General features: G+C 39.5%; 1 protein-coding gene across 2 annotated transcripts in view; it reads right to left on the reverse strand.

The window, feature by feature from the left end:
- tmtc3 (transmembrane O-mannosyltransferase targeting cadherins 3) overlaps positions 1-22,987 on the reverse strand; it is a 71,352-nt gene that overhangs the window by 5,099 nt on the left and 43,266 nt on the right. For both annotated transcript variants that reach the window (XM_048256705.1, XM_048256706.1), the window contains 5 exons: positions 21,551-21,699; positions 18,363-18,483; positions 18,117-18,228; positions 11,947-12,050; positions 3,283-3,452 (listed from right to left, as the gene is read on the reverse strand). In XM_048256705.1, coding sequence (XP_048112662.1) covers positions 3,283-3,452; positions 11,947-12,050; positions 18,117-18,228; positions 18,363-18,483; positions 21,551-21,699 — 656 coding nt within the window. The remainder of the gene's footprint in view (positions 1-3,282; positions 3,453-11,946; positions 12,051-18,116; positions 18,229-18,362; positions 18,484-21,550; positions 21,700-22,987) is intronic.

The raw sequence follows: 22,987 nt of genomic DNA on the forward strand, positions 1-22,987 counted from the left end.
TCTATTTGCGTACCTAATAATGCAAATCTGTTTGTTGGTCTTTTCAAAAGAAATTTTGTCATGAATGTTGAAAAACAACTGTTGATGTATTTTGCCTCTATCATGGTTCAGTGGAAGAATTCCTCTAATTCCTTGCCTTGTTGCATAGCTTTAATGAGAACTTGACGTTTACAATGGACTATAGCCAGGAGAAGGTCCATTTTTTGGACATGTGGGTCTTTAGTGCAGGGCGATATGTAGCAAAAAAAGGTGTTTGGAACATTTCATATAGATTTTTGCAAATTATGTTTTTTCACTTCTTCAGACCCTATAGTTTGTAAAACTACCTGTTTCCAATTTTTTCCCGGACTGCACAGGTCCAAAATCCAAGATGGCGGATATATCACCAAAAATTGCAAATAATCGCCTTTTTAAACATTTTAAATGGATATATGTTAGGTATTATCCTTATATACATACATTTTCTAATAAAATTGAATGACTTAGCTAATAAATATGACCATGACCACCATTATGCTATTTATTGGCATACCCGGAAAAACACATTGACTGATTAAAAGTTTTCTTCACATAACCTAATAATCATTTGAATTAAAGTAATGTTCTGCACTCACCACAATAAATTAGATTAGATTAGTCATTGTCATTGCAGAGTACAAGTATGAAGACAATGAAATGTGGTTTGCGTCTAACCAGAAGTGCAAAAAAGGAGAAAAGTGCAATGTGATATACAAAGTATAGACAGGTGGTGCACAGACAGGTCAAGAAATGTAGTGCAGTGTAGACAGTAGTATACAGTTGATTTATATAAGGTAGAGAGGTTTAGAGTAATATAAATATGTGCAGTGTATGTTAGCAGTTACTTTATAAGAGCAAAATAAATATGGCTATGTAATGTGAACAATGTATAAACAACATACATTGGGGTGTCTGCCTCCTTGTTGTCCCTGTCAAGATTGCTATCGTCGTGGACACCTCAACAGGCACAGACAAGGAGGCATTGGGCGGGGGTGGCTTTGTAGGTTGGTTGTCACCAGGATGCAGAGCTAGAGTTCAGCTGCAGGAAAGCTTCCTCTTAACCTGCTGTGCGCCTTATGCAAGCATCACTTGCCCTGGCTGGCCTCAATGGAGGGGAGTGAGGAACCGGTGATGCGTTGGGCAGTTTTCACCACCCTCTGCAATGTTTTTGGTCGTGGGCAGAGCAGTTGCCATACCAAACTGTGACACAGTTGGTAAGGATACGCTTGATGGTGCAGGGGTAGAAGTTCACCAAGATCTGAGGAGGCGGTGGACCTTCTTTAGCCTCTCCAGATAGAAAGCTTCCTGAAGTCCACAATGAGCTCTTTGGTCTTCAATAATTCTGTTAACAGGACTTGCAGGAAATTGTGGGAACATATGAATTTGTTGATTATATGCAAGCCTAATGCTGCCCACTACAGCTAAGTCTGCCTTCATCCATGAATTATGACTGGTTTCAGAAACAGCATCATCTGACAGAGAGTAGCTCAGTGCAATTAACACACACATTGGATAGCATCTTAATAGATGGCATGCCTGTTGTGCAAGAGATGGTTGTCAGGAAAAGTGACATAAACTGTTGCTAAGATCTGGCAGAATGCTTCTTTGAAAATGTTGAAAGTGAGGCACGAGGCTACAATGACATATAGGCTACTTATTATTTAACAACTATACCATCACAAACTCCATGAAAGACAGGACAAGACAGGTCGATACAATGGGAAAAAGCACATGATAAGGGATACAAAATACAAGACTACACCAATCAAAGACTTTAAAGCTTTCTGGGATCGAAGGAAACCAAAGCCAACCTCGTCCTCTACCTTGGCCCTTGAGTCGTGGATCTGCTTAGGGTTTCATCCGATATGTTTCTCTTGCAAGTTTTTCCTCGCCCCTGTTACTCATTGGCTCTGTCTGAATGTTTAACACTCTGTAAAGCGCCATGAGACATGGGTAATGTTTTGACGCTCTATAAGTGAAATTAAGTTGAAATTGAAATTCTGAGAGCACACAGGCAAGCAAATGTTTGGGCACAAGATACAGTGCCTGCTCCAAAGATTCTTGACTCACTATCACTGGGATAGAGGCAAATTGTTGATGGGCAATGGGCTCCTGTTCTGTCAAAACTTCCACCAGCACCACAGGCTGTTGTGGAGCTTGTGAAGTGCTGTTGTCTTGCCAGCCAATGCAGTAGAAGGTGTTCTTGCAAGAGTAACAACTTACCATTCACACAACTTTGCAGGTGTGAAGGCTCTGAGGAGATGTACACCAATATTAAAAAGACAGTGACAGTGGTGAGGATAAATACTTGAGTGACAATGTTTTGTTGAACTCTTCAATAATGAAACAAAATGCAGATTTTTTTAAATGTTTTTCTATTTTTCCCATTTTTTCTCCAAATTTCTGGGCAAATGATGCAATACATATTTTGTAAATAGTCTGTATCTCACTTGTCTACCTTATTATATGTGTAAATTGACCACTTTAAGCCTTTATATTATTTTTCTGCATATATTGTCCACCATCTTGAATTTTGGCACTGAAAATTAAGAAAAAAATTGGAAACAGGTTGTTTTGTATTCAATGGGGTCTTAGCAAGTAAAAAATCACAAGTTGCAAAAATCTATATGAACCGTTCTTAAAATTGCACGATTCCCCATACTACTTTCAGAAGAGTGCCTCTTTATCGACCACTTTACATTGCAAAGAAACTGACAAGAATACCCTCCTTTTGACAAGCAAGACAAGCACGTTTCGCCACCCTCTCACAACAATAAGTCTTTTCCAATAAAAAGTGTTATCACTTGCGCCTCCACTCATGTCGTGTACATCCTAATTGAACATGTTAGTTTACCACGAAGGTGGGGTAACCATGACTTGCTACTTAAAGATGTGAGGCATATTAGATATTTACTCTACAGACACCATCACCAAAAGGCCTCAATGATGAGTTTAATCTTAATTTCTAATTTCTAAAGGGGTGACCATACTCTTGTGAGTGGCTGTATGAAGAAAAATAGGGATTTCATAGAAATACAAATATGACATTGATATGTGGCAAAAACAGCGATCAATGTCATGGTGTTCTTTTCACTGACAGAGTTCACAGAGTTGAGCAATCATTGCACTATACATTTTACACCTTGTATATGTGACAAATAAAAATGATTAAATCCTTGGAATTAAAGAAGTTAACACACTTTGGCTTTTCCCAGGAAATAGAATTATGTATGGAGTAGTTTTCAGGTGGAAGAAAAAACTTGCCTGCTTATATAAGCTTGCTTGAAGTCAGGTCTCATACTGATGGCTTGCCTGTAAAGCTGGTCAGCTTCCTCCAGACGTGAATCATTTGCCCGAATCAAGTTGGCAAGGTTTATGTAGACATTCAGGTGGTTAGGTGCAACACGTGTAGCATATTTCTTCCCTGGAATTATCTATAATAAATAAATGTATGAAATTTACAATATTTCCAAAGCTGTTTAATGAGGTCTCACAGACTAACTTAACTATCATAATAAAGCTTGAACTACCCAGTGGTAACTTAACTATCATAATAAAGCTTGAACTACCTAGTGGTTTCATTTTCATATTCACGACTGAAACAATGCTTCAGAGGAAGATGTTGGTGATTGATTGTTGATAAAATGTGGATTTTAAAGTTAATATTACAAATGCTAATAAAATAAGCTGTAAGTAGCCTACGTAGCCCACCATACAAGAGAAACTTAGCTTACTTAGGTCTGTCTTGCTATTTAGGCTACTGAGGTTTTCTGACAGAATAGAATATAATGCTATCAGGAAGATATATCTGTATCATAGTTTAAATCTGTTGTAAGGAATGAATCATACCGAATTATGAGTGATATTTCTCCAACAAAGATGAAGTTCTGATTGTTCTGATGGCAGGCCAGACACTTTGGCGCCAGGCTAGGTGTGAAACACCAACAATCGTAGAATGGGTTTTGGAGGTAAGGGGCCGTCTACACAACGCCGTTTTTTTTAAACCGGTGAGTTTTTGTTATCGGTTACGCCTTGTGTGTACACGACGCCGGCAGTTTAGGAGACTGTAACCGATCGTTTTTGTAACCGGCTTCAGAAGTGGGGATTTTTGAGACCGCCGGCTTACTTTCGCCGTGTAGACGCAAAGCCGGCAATTTTATGACGACATAGCCCCACCTCAGCCACGGCACTCGCCTGACACGCTGCTTGTCAAAACAAACCAAACCATTTGTTTATCATCATAAAATGTATAAATGTTCAAATGCAATGAGTAAGCATTTGAAATTTCACATAGCAGTCACATACCTTGAAAATGAACTTTATTAGTTTAACAGTCGAATTAAAAAAACAAATTGTCTGTAGTCTCCTTATTCCATGGGACTGCTTAACAAACTGTTTCAACAATGTTTTCTTCTATGCAATTCACACAAATTAAACGTGAAGCCTCTGCACGGCCTGGCGCCATCGACTGGTCTGGCATATCACTACAGCACTTTTAGCCGCTTTTACCTGTGTGTGTGCATGGGAGATATTTCTTTACCGGTATCGTTAAAGGTGTGATAGTGGAGAAAATTCATCCGGCGGTTTCGTGTAGACGTAGTCTAAGCCATTGGAAACCATCCCAGCCAAAGGTGAGAGGTTAACTCAATTATCATATACATCTAGTTGAACAAAAGGTTGCCAGACCAGTTAGTCAGTAAGAGCCAGATCAATTTGCATTGAGACCTGCCTATAATGACTTGAGTTGGTAACTTTTAGTAGTTCACCCAGACAGGACGAAGGAGAGAAAACTCCAGAGAATATGCAGAGGGCAGGCATAGGTTGAACCTTTGTGAACTTTTGTGAACCTTTCTACTATTTTGCATTGGAATAAAACCTGACTTTTGCATCAATCCAAGAGAAGAGAAAACCTTTCCTATTTTTTCTTACACTGTGTATTCTTCTCATCTGTCTAGAAGACATTTATTGTGTGACAATAGTCAGCCTTAGAACCCTACTCATGCAGTTCTTACATGAAAGGAGAACTCCGGCCGTTTTCAACATACTAAAGGGTCCTGTTGTCCAAGGTCACAGAGTATTGTAGGTACAATTGTTTTTTTTCTATTTTTTCATTTTAATTTGTGATTTTTAGCTTGAGTTATCCTGCTAAGTAGCTAGTGCAGACAGGCGGCTACAAAGGTACACTGCACAAAATAAAATCTAACCAAGTGTTAATTGGTGGACAACGTACAGTAGGCTACCGGTAAGTAAAGCGGGAGATGTGTGTTGCTTATGCGGCCACGTAAGCTGCAAAGCACTGCGTGAAACACTAAAAAGGGTGTGTCACGGTTAGGGGTGGCACGGTTCACAAAACCCACGGTTTGGTTGTACCACGGTTTTAAGGTCGCGGTTTTCGGTTCTGTACAGTTCTTGTTGTTATTTTTCCTTTTAATCTTTAACACTTAAGAAATACCATACTTCAGCATATGATGTATAGCTTAATAATCCACCATTTAGGCTACAGTATTAGTATAGTTATATCATGTAATTATGCACAAACTGAAAGAATTGACTTTGAGCACATCATTCACACCATCTCTCACCAGGAAAGGGGAGATTTTGATACAGCAAGAGTGAAGACATTGATTTCAAATTGCTTTTGATTTATTTGGCAAACAAGTAGAATGTGTTATTGCCATCTGCAGGAACTTCTTTGCCTTTGTAGCATACTAAGATTGACTGAGATATTATGGAATATTTTATTTCTACACATAGCTTAGCCTACCCGAGCTATGCAAAATAGCTTCTAGGCCAGTGTTTTTCAACCACTGTGCCGGGGCACACTAGTGTGTCGTGAGAGATCATCAGGTGTGCCGCAGAAAATTACCGTGGGACATTTTAAGTGTCAAAAGTGTGCCGTGGCACAAAAAAGGTTGAAAAACACTGTTCTAGGCTACCACATAACATTGACAAGCCTTGTAAATGCACTTTATCTCCCGTCTCTGCCGCATTTGAACGCTCCTCTAGTTTCTCTCAACAGGGCTATTTGCTCACTGAAACTGAACGTTAGATCTTAGGTGAGAAGGACCCAACACACATTGTAATATTTTATTTTTTCGAGGGCTTTTGAGATCTAAGTATTACCTTTCAGTAAAATTAGTTATTATTAGCCTACTACACGTCTCCCCTGCACATATGAGAGTTCGTCAGAGCCGTGCCACTGGAGGAGGGGCTGCTCATATAGTCTCCTACTCCTTGGTTGTGATTTCCAAACAGTTTTTGTGAGGTTAATTTGCTAATATTTATGAAACTGCAAGTAAGTGCCTGCGATCGCACAGCCTAAGCTGCTAAAGTGCTGCGAGCGCGCAGCAAATGAACTTCAGAAACAATACATTTCAGCTCACGATATTCAGACCGGCCCATCCTCCCAAAGCTCCCGATTAGCCACTCCGGGCCTGTACTACCATAATTATGTGCTGCACAATGCTTGCACACAGTCGCAGTTCTATCTACCGTTTTGTAAATCCAAAATGTTCGCACACACCAGACTCCAACTCCGGGCTGCCTATGTTATCGCTCCCACTTGCCATTTGTGACGCGCAGCACTCCACACCTTTCACACGTAAGGGGGAAAACTGTCTGGGGTCACATATGGGCATGACGCTACATTACGCATGCCATGAACCGTCAAAACCGTGCGATGCACACATGTTCCGAACCGAGACAAGTGAACCGAACGGTTCGGATTTTTTTTTATGAACCGTGCCACCCCTAGTCGCGATTCTGCCTTTTCACACCGCATATGCACTAAAGATTAGTTAGGGTGTGGATACATATTTTATAACCCACTTCCTAAAACTATAATTCATGATTATCTCAGGAGTTACAAGTGGTTAGTTTATGATATTTTGTAAGCTAAAGTGAGGACATTTTTATGCCTTGCAATTTACAAATGAGTTCTAAAGGTGACATTTGCATTTTTTTATTTAGCAGACACTTTTGTCCAAAAGCGACTTACACATGTCAATGGCACAATGGTGGAAGCCGGGGCTTAAACCCTCAACATTTTAGGCTACTGCATGTAATTGCTCCTATCCACTAGACTACCAGTACAACACACTAAAACAATACAATTTAACAAAAACAGTTACACTAAAAACACTACTGGCGACAGGTTCATGTCATTATGCAAATTAGGTTTGTCACCAGAAGCTCACTGTGGTGGCAAATCACTGGTGAATATATTTGCCACTAGTGGCAAACTTCTCATTGTTGCCAGAACTTTGCTGAAAGTTTGCCTCTAGTGCCCAACCTTCTGGCAATATTTTCTGGTCAACTGATTTGTTTCCCACAAATCACCCACAAGTTTGCTGCAAATCTGCCGGAAACATTTAATTTTTGTAAGGGTAGGCTCAATTGGCTCAATGCAAAATTATGTGTGGTTAATGTTACAATTTGTCTCTCACATGGTCAGAGTATCGGGTGTCACTTCTAAAAGTACCCCAGGCACATATTTTAACCATTTGAACTCTTTAGTTATTTAGTTACTTAGGCTACTTGCAAAAGAAGCATAGCATATCGTAATACAGAGTGGACACTAGAAAATTGACTGAGGTCGACCGAGGTCCTCATTGTGACATAGTGAAATGGGGCGGGGCATGGGATCGGACAATTGAGATGGTTACTATGATGTTTCTATGGTAGACATGGTGGTTGCTATGCTATTTAAAGTGGCTACTATGCTGGTTGCTATGGTAATGTATGGCTATGGTGGTTGCTAGGGTGACATTGTGGTAGTTGTTGCTAGGGTAATTGAAATGGTAGTTAGGGTGTTGCTAGAGTAGACATGGTTGCTATGCTAATTTAATTGACTGATCAAGTTTTCATTAGGTTACTGAATGCTTTAATTGTGAATGCTATATACTTAATTCACCATTAGGTAAATTAGCATGCAATTGTTATCTAAATGCAGTGTTTTGTAGGCTATTCAAAGCATTCCACGTTCATCACTCCGTTGTGGTGTAGGCCTTGAGTGAAGGCTGTCCCTTTAAATGTCCTTAAAATTACACTTTAACTTCATGCTGTTTTTTTTAAGCTGCTTTTCTCAGTGGAGAATGACAGGAAGCGAGTGGGAGAGGGAGTCGGGGTGGGATCCGGAAAGGACCACGGGGTGGGAATCGAACCCGGGTCGCCGGCGTACAGTGCAGGTGCCCCAGCCAGTTGCGCCACGGCCGGGGCCACTTCATGCTGTTTTTGTTGATGGACACGCCGTCTTTGATTCAGTTTTCTCACCGTTTTAATAAACGACACATGCAATTGCTTGATTAAAGTAAGGAATGTTTTCAGTCGTTTTCTTGCAATTCCCACATAACATTAGATACTAGGTAGGGTTGGGCGATGTCCCCTAAATTGCCATTTGACGATGTGTACAGTAAAACATCGGGATGGACGATGAACTCGTTGGGGGTGGGGGGGGTAGTAAACAGTAATTACCATATTATTATTATTACCATATGTCTATTATTATTATTATTATTATTATTATTATTATTATTATTATTATTATTATTATTAATAATAATAATAATAATAATAATAACCATATGTCTGTACAGAAATTTATTTATTTATACATTTATAATTTTCTACATAAAAAAATAAATGGCCTGATGAAAGTGGACAGCTAAGAGAGATATACTGACCAGGCTACCGAAGTTGTGTGGAAGATCTGCTCCAAGAAAATCGTCGTGAAAGACGGATAGACAATCAATCTGAACACTTGCGTGTGCACCAACCAGTGGAATATTACACATTGCCAGCCTTCGCTGGGCTTAGCAAAAAAGCTACTTAAGACTACTATCGTGGTCACTCATTTAAAATCTTCAGTAGTACGCTATGCAGCATCCCACGTTATCAGGCTACCGTCTATGCTGACTATAAGGGCGGCGGGAAGTGAACGTAAAGGGCTGCGATCGCGCAGTCCAGGCTATAGGAGGACGAAGTAAAAAAAACTTTTACAAATAACGAATCCCGATTAGGACTACCACTCCGCTGTTGTCTGGGACTTTTGCTAAATGCATGAAATACAAGCCTTACAGTGAAAGACGGATGGGCTACCTTCTGATCCTATAATTAACGAAAGAAATGGTTTATTTTAACACAGAGGAGAAGGACGATTTACGCCGCTGTAGCCTCAATAAAAATATTTGAGCGCTAGAATGTCCTAGCCGTAGCCTAACAATAATAATTCAATAGGACTATTTTCTGCTCAAACATTAGGCTACATATATTACGTCCAATGTAGGCTATAGGCCTGCGAGACATGTAGGCTACAAAAAGACAATTACATATTCACGTCACAGTCAGGAATTATTTGAATAAGACGGTAGACTAATAAGTCTTTTATTTTACAAGACGGTAGACTAATACTTGATAACTGTTTGGCTGACAGCCTTTAAAGTAGGCTCAATTTCATTTCCAGGGAAAAGTTTTTTTATGTGTTAGCCTGTTACAGCAGGACTGGCATTTGGGGGCGGACTGGCAGGACTGGCATGTGGGGGCGTGGTATCACGATGATATCGTCCATCGGCACAACCCTAATACTAGGCCTAAGTTACATAAAACAAATGTCGGTTACTATGTCTATGACTGGTTCGAACTTCATTACTGATAGGTTCATAGGTGGATAATTTTATAATTGTACAATTCTGGATGATCACAGTCAGATGGCAGCACCAGCGTCAGCTGAATGAAAGCTTACACACTAATCAAGTCCACAGTTGCGTGTTAAAACTTTCAGCTGAAGTAGATCTACTGTGAAGGTAAGATAGCCTAGTGCGAACTGAGAGAGTTGCCTCAAAAAAGCGGGAGGCACCGAAAAGCGCGCTGTTTGCATCCCTGAATGTTAGTAGGAACAAAAGTAGGAACATTTCACAATTAATTAGGTGAACTGGAACCATGAATGGGGATAAAAAAAGAGCATCCCAGAGAGACCGAATCTCTCAGATGGTACTGCATTAAAACCAGACCTTTTTCTGTAAAGAAAATCATTGTACGGGCTCAGGAAATTTTCTGATAACCATTGTCTATGAGCACAGTTTAATGCTCCATTCACAAATGCTAGTGTAAACTCTACCATTCAAAGAAGACATTTCATTTAGACATGATACAGACATTACCATCTTATCTGAGCCTGAGCTACTTTAAAATTGACTGATGTAAATTGGAAAAGGGTCCTGTGGTTAGACCTATACAATTTGCAATTCTTTTTGGAAATCATGGACTCCTCTAGGCTATATAGGAAAGGGACTATTCAACTATCCAATGTACAAATATAGTGCTCAGTTCAAAACCCAGTATCCATGATGATGTGGAGCTGCATTAGTGCCTATGGCAGGGGTGGGCAAATTTTGGGGTTCAAGGGCCACATAGGGTTTTGAAAATAGGGCGGCAGGCCACATAATAATGACAAAGTTATTTTGTTGCAGAATATTAATTTAGTAAGAAATACTGCTAATTTGATGCTGTTTAACTCTGTGCACTGTCACTTTAAGCACATTGTGTCTACACATTTAGTTCTCAATGATCTTTAGCCAGCTCCACTAAAATATAGCCTATGGCTAGTGCTGTGCCTATGAATGTGCCCTCTCACAGTTTATAAATGGCCAGTAGTGGCAACTACTGTTGCCTTCATGATTTCCTTTTAAAAGTTTCTTATAAAAAGGAGTTATCAACAATCACAAGCCAGCTGGAACCTGCCACTCTCTCTCTCCCTCTCGTGCGCCCTCAAACACGTTCCCAATTAAATTAAAGGAACCGTATGTAAGAAAAATATTTCAATTAATCATAAAATGCCCCTGAAATGTCACTAGACATTAAGAAATCATGTTCATTTCAAATACTTATATCACTGACAACAGTAGTCCAGCCAGGATATTGTCATTTAAAAAGGGAAGTTGCAGCCCACAACTGTTGTTGATGTTGTGTTTTGTCATGTCATGTTGTGTTTTGAACTGATGCGCCACCCTCCATCTATCTACTAATCACGAAGTCAGTAGTGTTTAGCCATCCGCGTGTGCAACCTCGAGTCAGGGGGGAGGGGGAGGGGATACACCGCTCTTCAGTATTTTGAAAGTGATTGCAGTACCAGTTTTGGCCACAATCTTACATATGGTTCCTTTAAGTAACATAACGTTCAAGTTAGATCTGCTGCAATGGAGATTACAAAGAGTATCAACTCTATGTAACATGCTGTTTTGACACTGACATTATAAACGTTCTCTAAGAAGAGTGAAAAGCAGTTTGCAGTAAAGCTAACCACAACGTCGTCTATTGCAGGAAAAAAATAGCGAGCAGCCTATGATAATCTAATTAAATGCTCGGCGGGCCGGATTAAAGTCTGTGGCAGGCCAGATCTGGCCCAGGGGCCATAGTTTGGCCACCCCTGGCCTATGGCATGGGCATTTTGCACATCTGGAAAGGCACAATGAATTCTGAATTCAGATTTGAGCAACATATAGGCTACTGTCATCCAGATAATGTATTTTCAGGGAAGACCTTGACTATTTCAGGAAAACAATGGCAATATGAATTCTGCTCATATTTAAACAGTATTTCTCCATAGAGGAAGAGTCCAGGTGCTAAAATGGCCTGTCTGCAGTCCAGACAGGCCATTTTGGGTGCATCATGGAATGAAAAACATGACTATGAAGTCCCCAGAGTCTCCTCAGTTCTTAAACATTTAGACAATGTTGTTAAATTTAAATGCCAGTCCCAACTTTTTTGAGACGTGTTGCTGGCATTACATTCAAAATTAACATATACATTTTCTAAAAAAACAATACAAATTACTCTCCTTCAACAGTTGATATTTCGTCATATATATTATATTTCTTCCATAATTGAAATGCCTTAAAGGCTTATCCAGAAAATATTCACTCATAGACATACCTGTGGCATAAGAGACTTTGCAACCATGTACGCTTCTTCAGCCTCCTTGGATAGGTTTAAGTTTTTGTAAGTTCTCCCCACATTCATGTGAGCTCCAATGTCATCTAATATAAATAAAATAAATTGAGAATATATGTTTTATTAGTGAAGAAATAAACCACATGAAGAAAAACCTCATAAATCTAAAGACTTAATTTAAGGCAGGTGCTGGATGTTCTTAAATTTAATATCACCAGAATAGTCACATTGCGATATGGTTCTGGCCAAAGGAAAATACAGCAACATATTTGAAACAAACATACAAACAAATAAAAAGACAGATAAACTGAACACAAGACAACAAAAACAAATACATTAACATAAATATTTATGTTGCATGAGGGATGCATGACATTGGATTTTGAATGTATATCCAAATTGATATAGTGGCAAGAAAAAAATAATGACCAACAAACAGCTGCTTTCAAATAAAATAATAGTATTCATCTTGATCACAATAATTGACACATCTATATATAGCATCAAAGTTATTATTAATACTGAATACTAATTCAAACATTCACACTGTAGGTGAACCCCAAGGCTATCAGCATATGCAAAAGCTAATTCAAAGATGCAAAAGTGACATGTATCAATTTTTGTGTACAACTTGAAGTAAATCTATGTGTAAGCAGAATCCCACAATTTGTGTACAGAAGTTGTGTGTGTTATCAAACACAACATATGCACAAGAGTACACACTTCTTTTCATAAATCTGAAAGTGAGTGAAATCAGCATAAAATTGTGTGCGTAACAGTAACTAAAACATTTTGAGTTTGTGGTTTTTGATAAGCATCTTCTGATGTGAACCATACATACAATTACTTGACACCGACGTGGATTGGCACTTTTGCCTAGAGCATAATGTGCATTTCACGATTACATTTGTTTCTTTAATTTCTTGGAGGGGAAAGTAATGGCTATACTTCCATTTAGAGAAAGCTACTTTTGGATTATTTGGGCTCGCCATAGCCTACCTGTCTTTCGTTGACTGACTGACTTGCTTGTGTTGTTTGTTGTGTGTTCGACTATGCATGCTTTCAAACACCCGCCCAACTCTACCTCTGATTGGCTTACCATGAAATTTTACTCAACCTCAGCCAATCGTCAGCATTTATGTGCTTATCTCGTGCCCACTGCCCACTAACCAAGGAAGAACAGTTAAAAAGGTCTTTGCCTCTCGGCTCAGAGATCTTGGTCTGATGAAAAAAAAACCAGCTTCAATTATAGTAACTCACCGCATTTTTTGCCAGTAACGGTAATGGCATTATTAAGATGGGAAGAGTAATAAATTAGATTACTCGTTACTGAAAAAAGTACCGGCGTTGTTAACAGTGTATTTAATAACGCCGTTATTCCCATCACAGAAAATAAGTATGGTCTTTTAGATTTTGTATTGGAATTTATATTTTTCATTCGTTGTGTTAGTGACTAAAATTGTCATATGGTGTGACATGAAAGTTATTGTTTGTAAAACTATAATGGGGTTTAATTTTTTATGTGAGTCAATGTGTCATAATCTTCTATCATTAGTTCATCAAGATCTAGCATTTCCTTGTGCAAAGGCATTTGGGTGGCTTACGGTCTACGGATAGATGGCGCTGTTGCTGATCTAGTTAATCTACCAATTCCTGGGCTGGAAATGGCATCCATACAAACTTCCTATGGTCATTTCAGTTTGCTTCCTGTTGGTTTGATGGTCAAAAAATATTTAATTACATAATATATAATTACAATTAGTAATTTCCCAAGGATGCGTCAGCAGCACAGATCCGTGGCGGCTGAATTTTAAAGGTCCCCTGTGTAACGTTTTCTAGTTGTTGGTTAACAAAATCAACATTTCCCATTCATAAATATGGCCCCATTCATGTTTAATTACCACCACCACCAATTTGAAGCATACTTATTGGCTTCCTCATTTCCATCTACATAGCACGGGGGCGACTCCCCATGTACGTGCGCCATTTTAAAATAATGGTGGCCAGCAAGAGACATACAGTGGGTCCCCGTTAAGTTTGGACGGGTTCCTTCATGAATCACGCACCCCATTTTCTCAGCAGAAATGGCACAAACTGAAGTTGACACAAACAACCACAAGGTGTCACTTGGGTGCCACTACTATTTTTGATGCGACTGACTTACTGCTTCCATGACGCAGCGGGGGCACGGGAACTTAAATTGATCACGGTAGTTTAAGCTTACACTTGACAAAACATTCTAATCTGAAAATGTAGATGCAATTGTTGTAAAATGGTGCACCTATGGAAAAGGCTTAACGTCCCAAAACAACGATCAATGATCATCAAATTTCTCTCTCACATTGCTCCTCATAACCATCTATAAAAAAGTGTTTTTTCTTTTCTTTTTGAGCACATCCGAATCCCAGGACATAACGCACTGGACCTTATAATAGGCTCGAGATATAATTCCAAAGGGGGCAGATAGGGGCAACTGCACTTAAAAACTAAAAAAGATGAAGCTTTCGAACTTTGAAATTGCGATCAGTGACTGGCATCGGGTGAACGAAGCTTTTTAGAAGTTGAACAGGCTATTAAAACTATTTGCGCACCTCCATGTCACAGGAGAGACTGGGCTCTCCCTTCTATGAAAAAGGCGTTAGGCTACCTGCAAACTGGCCTATGATTTCATTGCTGAGTTTTGCGGCAAAAGCAAGAAAATTTTTTTTTTCCTGAGTCAGGATATGGCGAGTCAGTGTCATTTATTTGTCCAATGTTAGCCTATAGATACAGACCAGTACATCTTATCAATAGTTTGAATGTCGTGTGTGTTTCTGCTCATTGACAAATACCGTTCAGCACAATTATTCATGCCCAATTAATTCCCCTGTTAAAGTGTTCGCCTTTGTTACACTATTTGGTTTCGTGATGTAGCCTATGATAAACACCATATGGCCAAATATGTGACTCAGCTAATGTTATAGGCTATACAATTGAATTTCCCCTCTTAAAGGCAAGCTGGTGTAGCTTATTAGACTAGGCTACTATTAAAATACACCGACGGTACCCTTGGCTATGTGTAAAGTAAGCTATCGCGATGATTTCATGCACGTAAGTGAAAAGGGCCTTGCATCTGTCAAGTTTCGTGACAGGGGCCTCGCATCCCCCTTTGCGACGGCCCTGCAGCTCCTCCTAAGACAGCGAGGAAAAAGTTAAAATACGCGATAAACCTGGGAAAAGTTGACAGGTTTGTTTCGGTCCCGGTGATTATTTGTGAAATTGTGCAAACAACAGCCTTTTCAAGGCATTTCAAGGAAGGAGTCGTAGCATGCAAGCTCCCAAATTGACCCAGTAGCCTAAGGCATCAATAAATTGTTGGGACTGGGGAGGGTCATGCGTTTTTTTCTCAATCACTTTGGAGGGTCATAGAAAAAAATTATTGCTTGCTGGGGAGGGTCACGTCTTTTTTGACTAACGCTCCCAAAACTCTTCCGGTAGCCCCTTAATTAAATAAATAACGAACAGTCCCTAATTGATTAATAGCCTAGGCCTACACCAGCAATTGTTGAGCGTTGACCTGTACAGGACATTGACAGTAGCCCAGCCTAACAAGCAAATGTTGCAAAATACATCAAAAGGCCAATTAATCAGAAATAAATAATGTAATCTGCATCGCTTTATTTAACAAACTGCAAGCAACAAGAGCATTGAGTTCGCTGTGAGGCCAAACCCAAGAGCAAAGCCTATCTGTTAAGGCAGTCGATAGGCTATATAACGAGCTGTGTGCCTGGAAAGGCGATAGATGACGGCTCTGGTCATCCCATACCCTCCCCACTTCCTGTAGCCTACCATTATGAAGGCCTGTAGCCTAAAGCGACTTCGTTGCCGTTTTGTGACATTAAGTTTTTTTCACGTTAAGCCCCCCCCCCCATCCCCTTCTTTCACAAGCAGTGGGGGCTGCCGGGGCACAAAGTAACACTTTTGGTAGACAAAGGAGGGTTCTCAGCAAGGCTTCTGTCGTTTGGCCACAATCCGTTGCAACCAGGCCAGGACAGATATTTTTAGAGGAGAGGCGGCGGTGCAGCTCAGATGTCTTCTTAATTTTCTTTATTCTTCAGTAAAGGTGCAGAACATTATTAAACTTTGACTAACATTTCGATGTGTCGATGTTTTTGACTAACCAACATCAAAGCGTTAGTCAAAGTTTAATAATGTTCTGCACCTTTTACTAAAGAATAAAGAAAATTATGAAGACATCTGAGCTGCACCGCCTCTCCTTCTCTAACACTTTTGGCTTTGGCTAAATATTTCTAAAATCATTTGAGTTTCACTAGTCACATGTTTTAACAAGCAACACTTGTTATTGAACTAATAACAGGCGTGTGTCGAAAATTGACTTTATTTTCCATAATGGAGAAATAACATATGCAGAGTCTAACCAAGGTCAATCTTGCCAAAAAAAGCCCTCAAACCTGAAAACACATGAGGCAAAAGTGCAAAACATCACAAAACTAAACGCGCATATTTTTGTATTGCAATCATTGTAGCCTACAGTTGTAACAATGGCGTAACAGTCGTTTTACTCCCCGGATCGCTCATTATAAAGAACGCTTTAACGTGTCCCAAAAACAGCTATCAATTAATCACCAAGCGTTTTATAAACAAGTATTGCCAGGAGCAACACCTTGCAAAAAATGATAACAATAGGCCTAGGCCTTTATATGGCTCTGCTCCTGCCTAGATTCGAACTCAGAACTACCTGAAAGTTGCAGACCTGTTCTGGAAATACGTGCATTAACTCACTCGACCGTCAGACAACGCTATCTGCTTCGAGTAGGCCTATTGGGTAGGACTGTAGCCTACATTGGTTGCTGTGGCACAGTCTTGAGTGACCGAATTCGTTTTTCTTTGTCATATGAATGCTGTCATTTTGTTAACATTACTGTTAAGGAGATGCTGTAGGCAAAGTCTATATTTCAACCTCGTTAGTGTAGTAAAAAAAATCAGAACTATTCACAAGGTTTCTGGGCAGCATATTTATGTTCTGTTAGCAAGCGAACTTCTCATGACTACCGACAAAGTAGCCTACTGCCAGCTGACGAAGCTCTCATTTTAAAACATTACTGAGAGACAGACACTGTACAATCAAGAAATCTTGCCACTGAATCCAAAACTATGTTTAACATTATGTACAAGGCTTAGGCTACAGTGGACTAGCATGTTGCAGGGGCTGCTAAAACACACAGAGACGCACTGAAAACTTCGGCCAATCCACAGCCCTTGCTGTCGAATCGCCGTCTGGTTCGACCGTGGAACTCCACAGCGGACTATGCTGCCCCCAAGCGGCTGCAGTTGTACTTGCATTTCACCATTCACCATGATCGTGAATGAAGTGTCAATTTTTAACTGGGGCCCACTGTATGCGAAATACAGCTCAGTCTTTGGCGTCTACATGCATAGAAAAAACATTTGCTTGGATTCATCTGCAGAATTTCCCTACATTCAGCAATGTAAGTTACAAACCCATTTTCTACAAACCACGTCTTCCTAACATTCCGACATTGAAATTGTATTTTCCAACTAAATAAAGAGATAAATAACTTGGTTCGTGATCTGTCACTGTCTCACTTGATCTCTAGTCTCTCGACCCAGAGACAGTTAATAAACTAATCTAACATAGTTTTGCTAGAACTGGTAGACTACCACAAAGTTGCTGAGCGTGTGTTATTTCAGGTTAGTTTGCAACAATATACAAGTTTAACCAAAGTCCTTAGCTGATTCCTAGCTAGCGAACATCTGTAACGTTAGCCGTTCCCATTCACTTTCCATTTACTGTGCTAATGTTAGCTAGCTAGCTTAACATGCGATTAACAGGCAAAATGAAACTATTTATTCCGTGTCCGAAAGAGTGTTTCTTTGGCATCATACACAAGCAATGGCAATAAAATAGTACACAAAATTATATTAATATTTTGTTATTGCTTATTCAGAGAAAAGTTTATGATGTTTTGACGCACCTAGGAGTCCGGAACTAGTGCCAGTTTTTGATGTGCGACGGCTACTGTAGTTCTAAACGAGGCAGCGCTTGAGAGGTTGGTCACAATATAACACCTAACCACTAGATAGGAGAAATTCTTACACAGTGGGGCTTTAAGGGTTAAACAAATTCTTACCTGGCTGTACTCGTGTAGCCTGAAGGAAATATCTCAAGGCTATTTCATATCTGTTCTGATTTTCAAGAGCATGTCCCACATTGTTCCAAAGCTTTGCATTGTTCTTGTTCACCTGCAAAAAAACAAACAAAACAAAAATGAGATCTGTTATGCCAAATTGCCTTTTCAATTTGAACTTTTTTTGTAACAAAAGCAACAAAAAAGTAACTGGAACCACAATAGCGAAATAAAAAAAATATTTCATACTTTTAATGCTGAGGTGAAAAGGGTGTACTCTGATTCCCAGTCCCAGTTCCGGTTGAAAGTTTTCATAGCATGAGTTAACAGGAGAATTCCCATCAATAGCCATGATATTTTCTTTGATGCTCTGTTTAACAAATTCATATGTTACATATCTGTACATACACATACCAACAGTCTCTTTTACACGCCCGGTGTGGCCACAGGCTAGGATAAATAAAGACCGGCCTCAAATAGAAGCCTGGGCCCGTATTCACAAAGAATTTTAAGGCCAAAAGTAGCTCCTAACTGGCGTTTTGAAATGCGTATCCGGCTACAGGAGCTTCCAATCGTGAGGGAACAATTGTGCATTGTAGGCATAACTAAGGGATGCAATAACGCCACCAACAACAACCAAAACTACTCATAGTCAACATGTAAACTAAATGTAATGTTTGATTGTGAATCAAATGACAATGACAACCTCTTTGCAAACATAGGCATAGGGTGACAGATTCATTTAAAAATGTTGATAAGATACTGCATCAATCCGTATGTTTCATTAGGCTACTAGGCTATTTGTTTTGCCTTTCTTCTTTATTCATTTAAGCTATTTATTCAGTTATTCTTCATCATCATCTTCCGTCCTTCGCACTACTTGTGTAGCGCATGCATTCTCAGACCGGTCACCTGTCACTCATCATCGTAGAGGAGGTGTTTGGAATCATTCCCGCATTACAATAAACAGCCAATCCAGGTGGTCACTTCAGTTAAGCTTGTGCATGAGTAATGACGTCAACCATAGCAACGAAGACTCACTCTTAGTAAGGAAAAATGACAACTCTTAAACTAAGAGTAGGTCTGAAAGGCTTTGTGAATAACTTTTAAGAGAAAACTACTAGCTAAAATCTTTTAGGGCGATTTAGGAGTACTCCTAGTGGTAAGATAAAATGCTTTGCGAATACGGCCCCTGTTTTTTTAGTTTTAGGTTGTATTCAATCTCCTAAAACCTGTTAGATCGTCTGTTTAAACCTACATTGTGTAGTTTTTGGGTTAATTCCTGGGGGAAATTATCCCATCTAGCGGTGAGATGGTATATTGCAACTCCAGCGGTAACTGAATGACAAACGCGAAAGGCGGAGCTGGAATTTCAGGTATGTCCATCTTTGGCTAACGTATTCTAAAGATGGAGGCAGAAACATGGCTGCCGCCTTACGGGCGACTCTCCCGTATGTATTCTTAATGGCAGATTCTACATTTAAAAGATTACTACAATTTGTTGGCATGAGTAATTACACATGAATGAGCACATATTTTTGAAGGAAAAAATAGATTTTTGCTAAGAATCAACCCAAAAAATTACACAATGTAGCTTTAAGCCAGTTCTATGGTGCAGATTGTGCACGCTAAAGTTCTGATTTAATGGCATACAACAATACTGTCATTCCCGGTCCATGCTCTGACAACAGCTCAGATACGGAGAGCGATAAAAAGGTGACCTTGAAATTGTGCCATTAACCCTTAGAACCCTAAGCTGTTTTTAGGGCATTTTCACTACCTTTATTCATAAGGATTTATTCTGGTCATTGTAAGTGCCACACACACATATTATATATTGTTTTTTTCAGCAGAGTCTAGGCTATCCAGATAATCCAAATCATTTCATGTATTAGTACTCGCATTGATTTTATTTTGATTTTTAAAGAATTAAAATATAAAGATCATATTATAAAAATTCTTATATTTTGACCTGTGTCTCACCACAGCAAGCTCATAGCTCTACATGCATTTCATGTGTGTGTAGGTCTGACTGTCCTGAAACGGGCAATATAATTGTCATGTTGGAGGGATACTCTGGGGCTGAGCAATTTACAGAAATATGTGGTGTGTGATTTACGGAAATAAATGCCATTTTTTATTTAGCGATGAAAAATGACCATTCTGCACTCCATATCTGTGACACGAACTGATCTGACCTGACTTGACCCAAGTTTGCCTGTTAGCATGTGTGACTATGGTGTATGCACTCATGATGATTCTCAACTTTTTACTGCATTGCCATGAACAAAGTAAAGTCAAAAAAGGTGTTTCTTTGTTGAACAAATTGGGATGCAATGTGAGCCTTGAATTGGATGCCATGCAGGAATTTGCTAGGATCTCAAAACCGGATTATGAACATGTTTTGCCATAGAGAAACACACGATAGCGTTGGATTATAAAGCATGCTTTGCCACAAAAACAGACAAAAACGTGGGGTAAGTCCAGCTATATGAAGTTATTATTTTGCTGTCACTTCGTCTGTTTTATAACCCAGAAGGATGTATTTGGTATCAAATGATAGCTCTGTGTCTCCTCTTTCATCTAACATGCATGGCATATATATCCGATCACTTGGGTCCATGAGTAATTACTCCGAGAGTAATGGGTGTGCAGTGTTGGTTTGTGTACATGGCGTTAATATTTTGCAGTCACCGTCTGTTTTATAAGCCAGAAAGATCGATATCCATGGTACCAATGGATAGCCCTGTTTCTCCTCTTTCATCTGATATGCTTGCCATATCTATGCGATCACAGGTTCGTGAGTAATTCAAACGAGAGTAATGGGTGCGCAGGTGAACGCAGATAAGTATAGACTGTAAATATGATGCAATTTGATTTAATTTCATGATTTTTTTTAATTTTCATACTTGATCGTACAGACAAGTGCGTAGTCTCTTTGGAAAGCCCCACTTCTTCTCTGTCATGCAATAAAGGTTTTATCTCGTTGCGATGAACAGAGCGGAGCAATGTAACAGAGAAGAAAGGGTGTGTTTTTTGACGCACTTTGCGTCAATCGGGTTCTAAGGGTTAAAGGTGACGCCATGAAAAATTTGGGTGCACCTAAATTTTATGCTGGTGCACCAAAATAAAAAAGTACAACCAATGCAAAAAGTTAGTCTGTAGCCCTGTAACTATCATCAGATAGCCTAGTACTATGGGTAGGCATTCAGTGTGTTTGAAATTACTAATTTGATAATATTTCCCATCTTTGCAGAGGAAAAGTTTTGTGTGAAGGGAATTAAAGGCCTGTCTCATATAAATGCCTGTCTCAAATACTAGCCGGTACAGTTGTGCGATTTGGGAAAATAAAAGCCCGGGCTATATACATACATATACATAACAATTATACAAAACAGGTCAAAACAGTAATTCAATTTTGTTTTGAATAGACTTGCCCTTTTCTTGAAACAGCTTTGAATCCATGTGCAATTAATATACAAAACCCCATGCTGGGTACATAAAGCACTCTCTCTGCCACCACAAACCCAACAGGAAAAAACAAGTTGGATGCCGGGATGAAAGGAAGGATTGTTAAAGACAGGGCCTGAAAGGAAAGAAGAAGGGAATAGAATCAAGATACTTTAATGTCAGCATGGTGAAACCATTTTTAAAAATGTGGGCTGGTTACCCAATAATATCTGCTTGGCGGGTGAAAAGGATATTGCCTATACTGTGCAGACAGATACTGTGTCGTAGTTCCAGCAAAACCTCTGCCATTAAGTTAAGATTCATCAAGTCCATCAAGTTAGAATAATGTCCCTTCCAAGTTTCAATAGGTGCTATTCCAAATTGTTCTTTCAAATCTAGAAGCCATTGTCGCTCAGGAGCAACACAGAATTCACATGCCCCCCACACTTCCCTTTTTTTCCGCTAAGTAAACTAGTGTTTCTAATCAGCAACATATGTAGTTCTTTTTAAATCGTGTGGGGGGCACCTAAGTCCTTCATTATGTCATCGAGACACATTTCAGAGTGGCTGCTAGCACCGAAGTGGAAGGGACCATAATGTGGGTAAGAATAATGAAATTTTGAATTCACAATTTAGAGCAACTTCCTGACACATTTTTGTGAAAATATTGGTTATTGATTAGTTGAAGATAATATTTATTCATTAAAAGTAAGTATATATAGAAAAACAAACTTGCAGTGAGGTCGCTAAAAATTGTGTTGCTCACAAGCAACAATGGTTGTTAAGAGTAATAAGTTCTAATACAAGCATATAGTGTCATGTAGTGTCCAGTTCGGTTTTACTGTTGTTTTTGATGCAAGTCAAGTCAAGTCAAGTCATACACAGAGGTCATTCAATTTTTTTACCAACAGGACATTGAAGGGGCTGAGAGGAAACGAGTGGGAGAGAGGGATGGGGTGGGATCGAGAAATGACCCGGTTCGGACTCAAACCCAAGTCCCCATGATGTTTGTCCTTCTTTACGCTTCTCTCATCCTCTCAAAGGAATTCTGGATCTCATTCATAGTGACCACTGGGTCCTTGGTTACCTGTCTGACCAAGGCCCTTCGTTCTGGATTACTCAGTTTGGCTGAGTGGCCAGATCTAGGAAGACTGTTAGTTGTTCCAAACTTTTCCAGTTGAGAATAATGGAGGCTACCGTGCTTTTGGGCACTTTCAATGCTGCAGAATTTTTTTGAATCCTTCCACAGATCTTTGTCTTCACACAACCCTGTCTCGCAGGTCTACGGACAATTGTCTTGATCTTTTGGCTTGGTTTTCACTCTGACATACACCATCAACTTTGAGACCATATACAAAGAGATGTCTGCCTGTCCTAATAATGGCCAATGAATTAATTTAGACACAGGTGGACTCTAATCAAGT

The sequence above is a fragment of the Alosa alosa genome, chromosome 11 (genome assembly GCF_017589495.1).
Source record: "Alosa alosa isolate M-15738 ecotype Scorff River chromosome 11, AALO_Geno_1.1, whole genome shotgun sequence".
Classification (NCBI taxonomy): Eukaryota; Metazoa; Chordata; class Actinopteri; order Clupeiformes; family Clupeidae; genus Alosa; species Alosa alosa.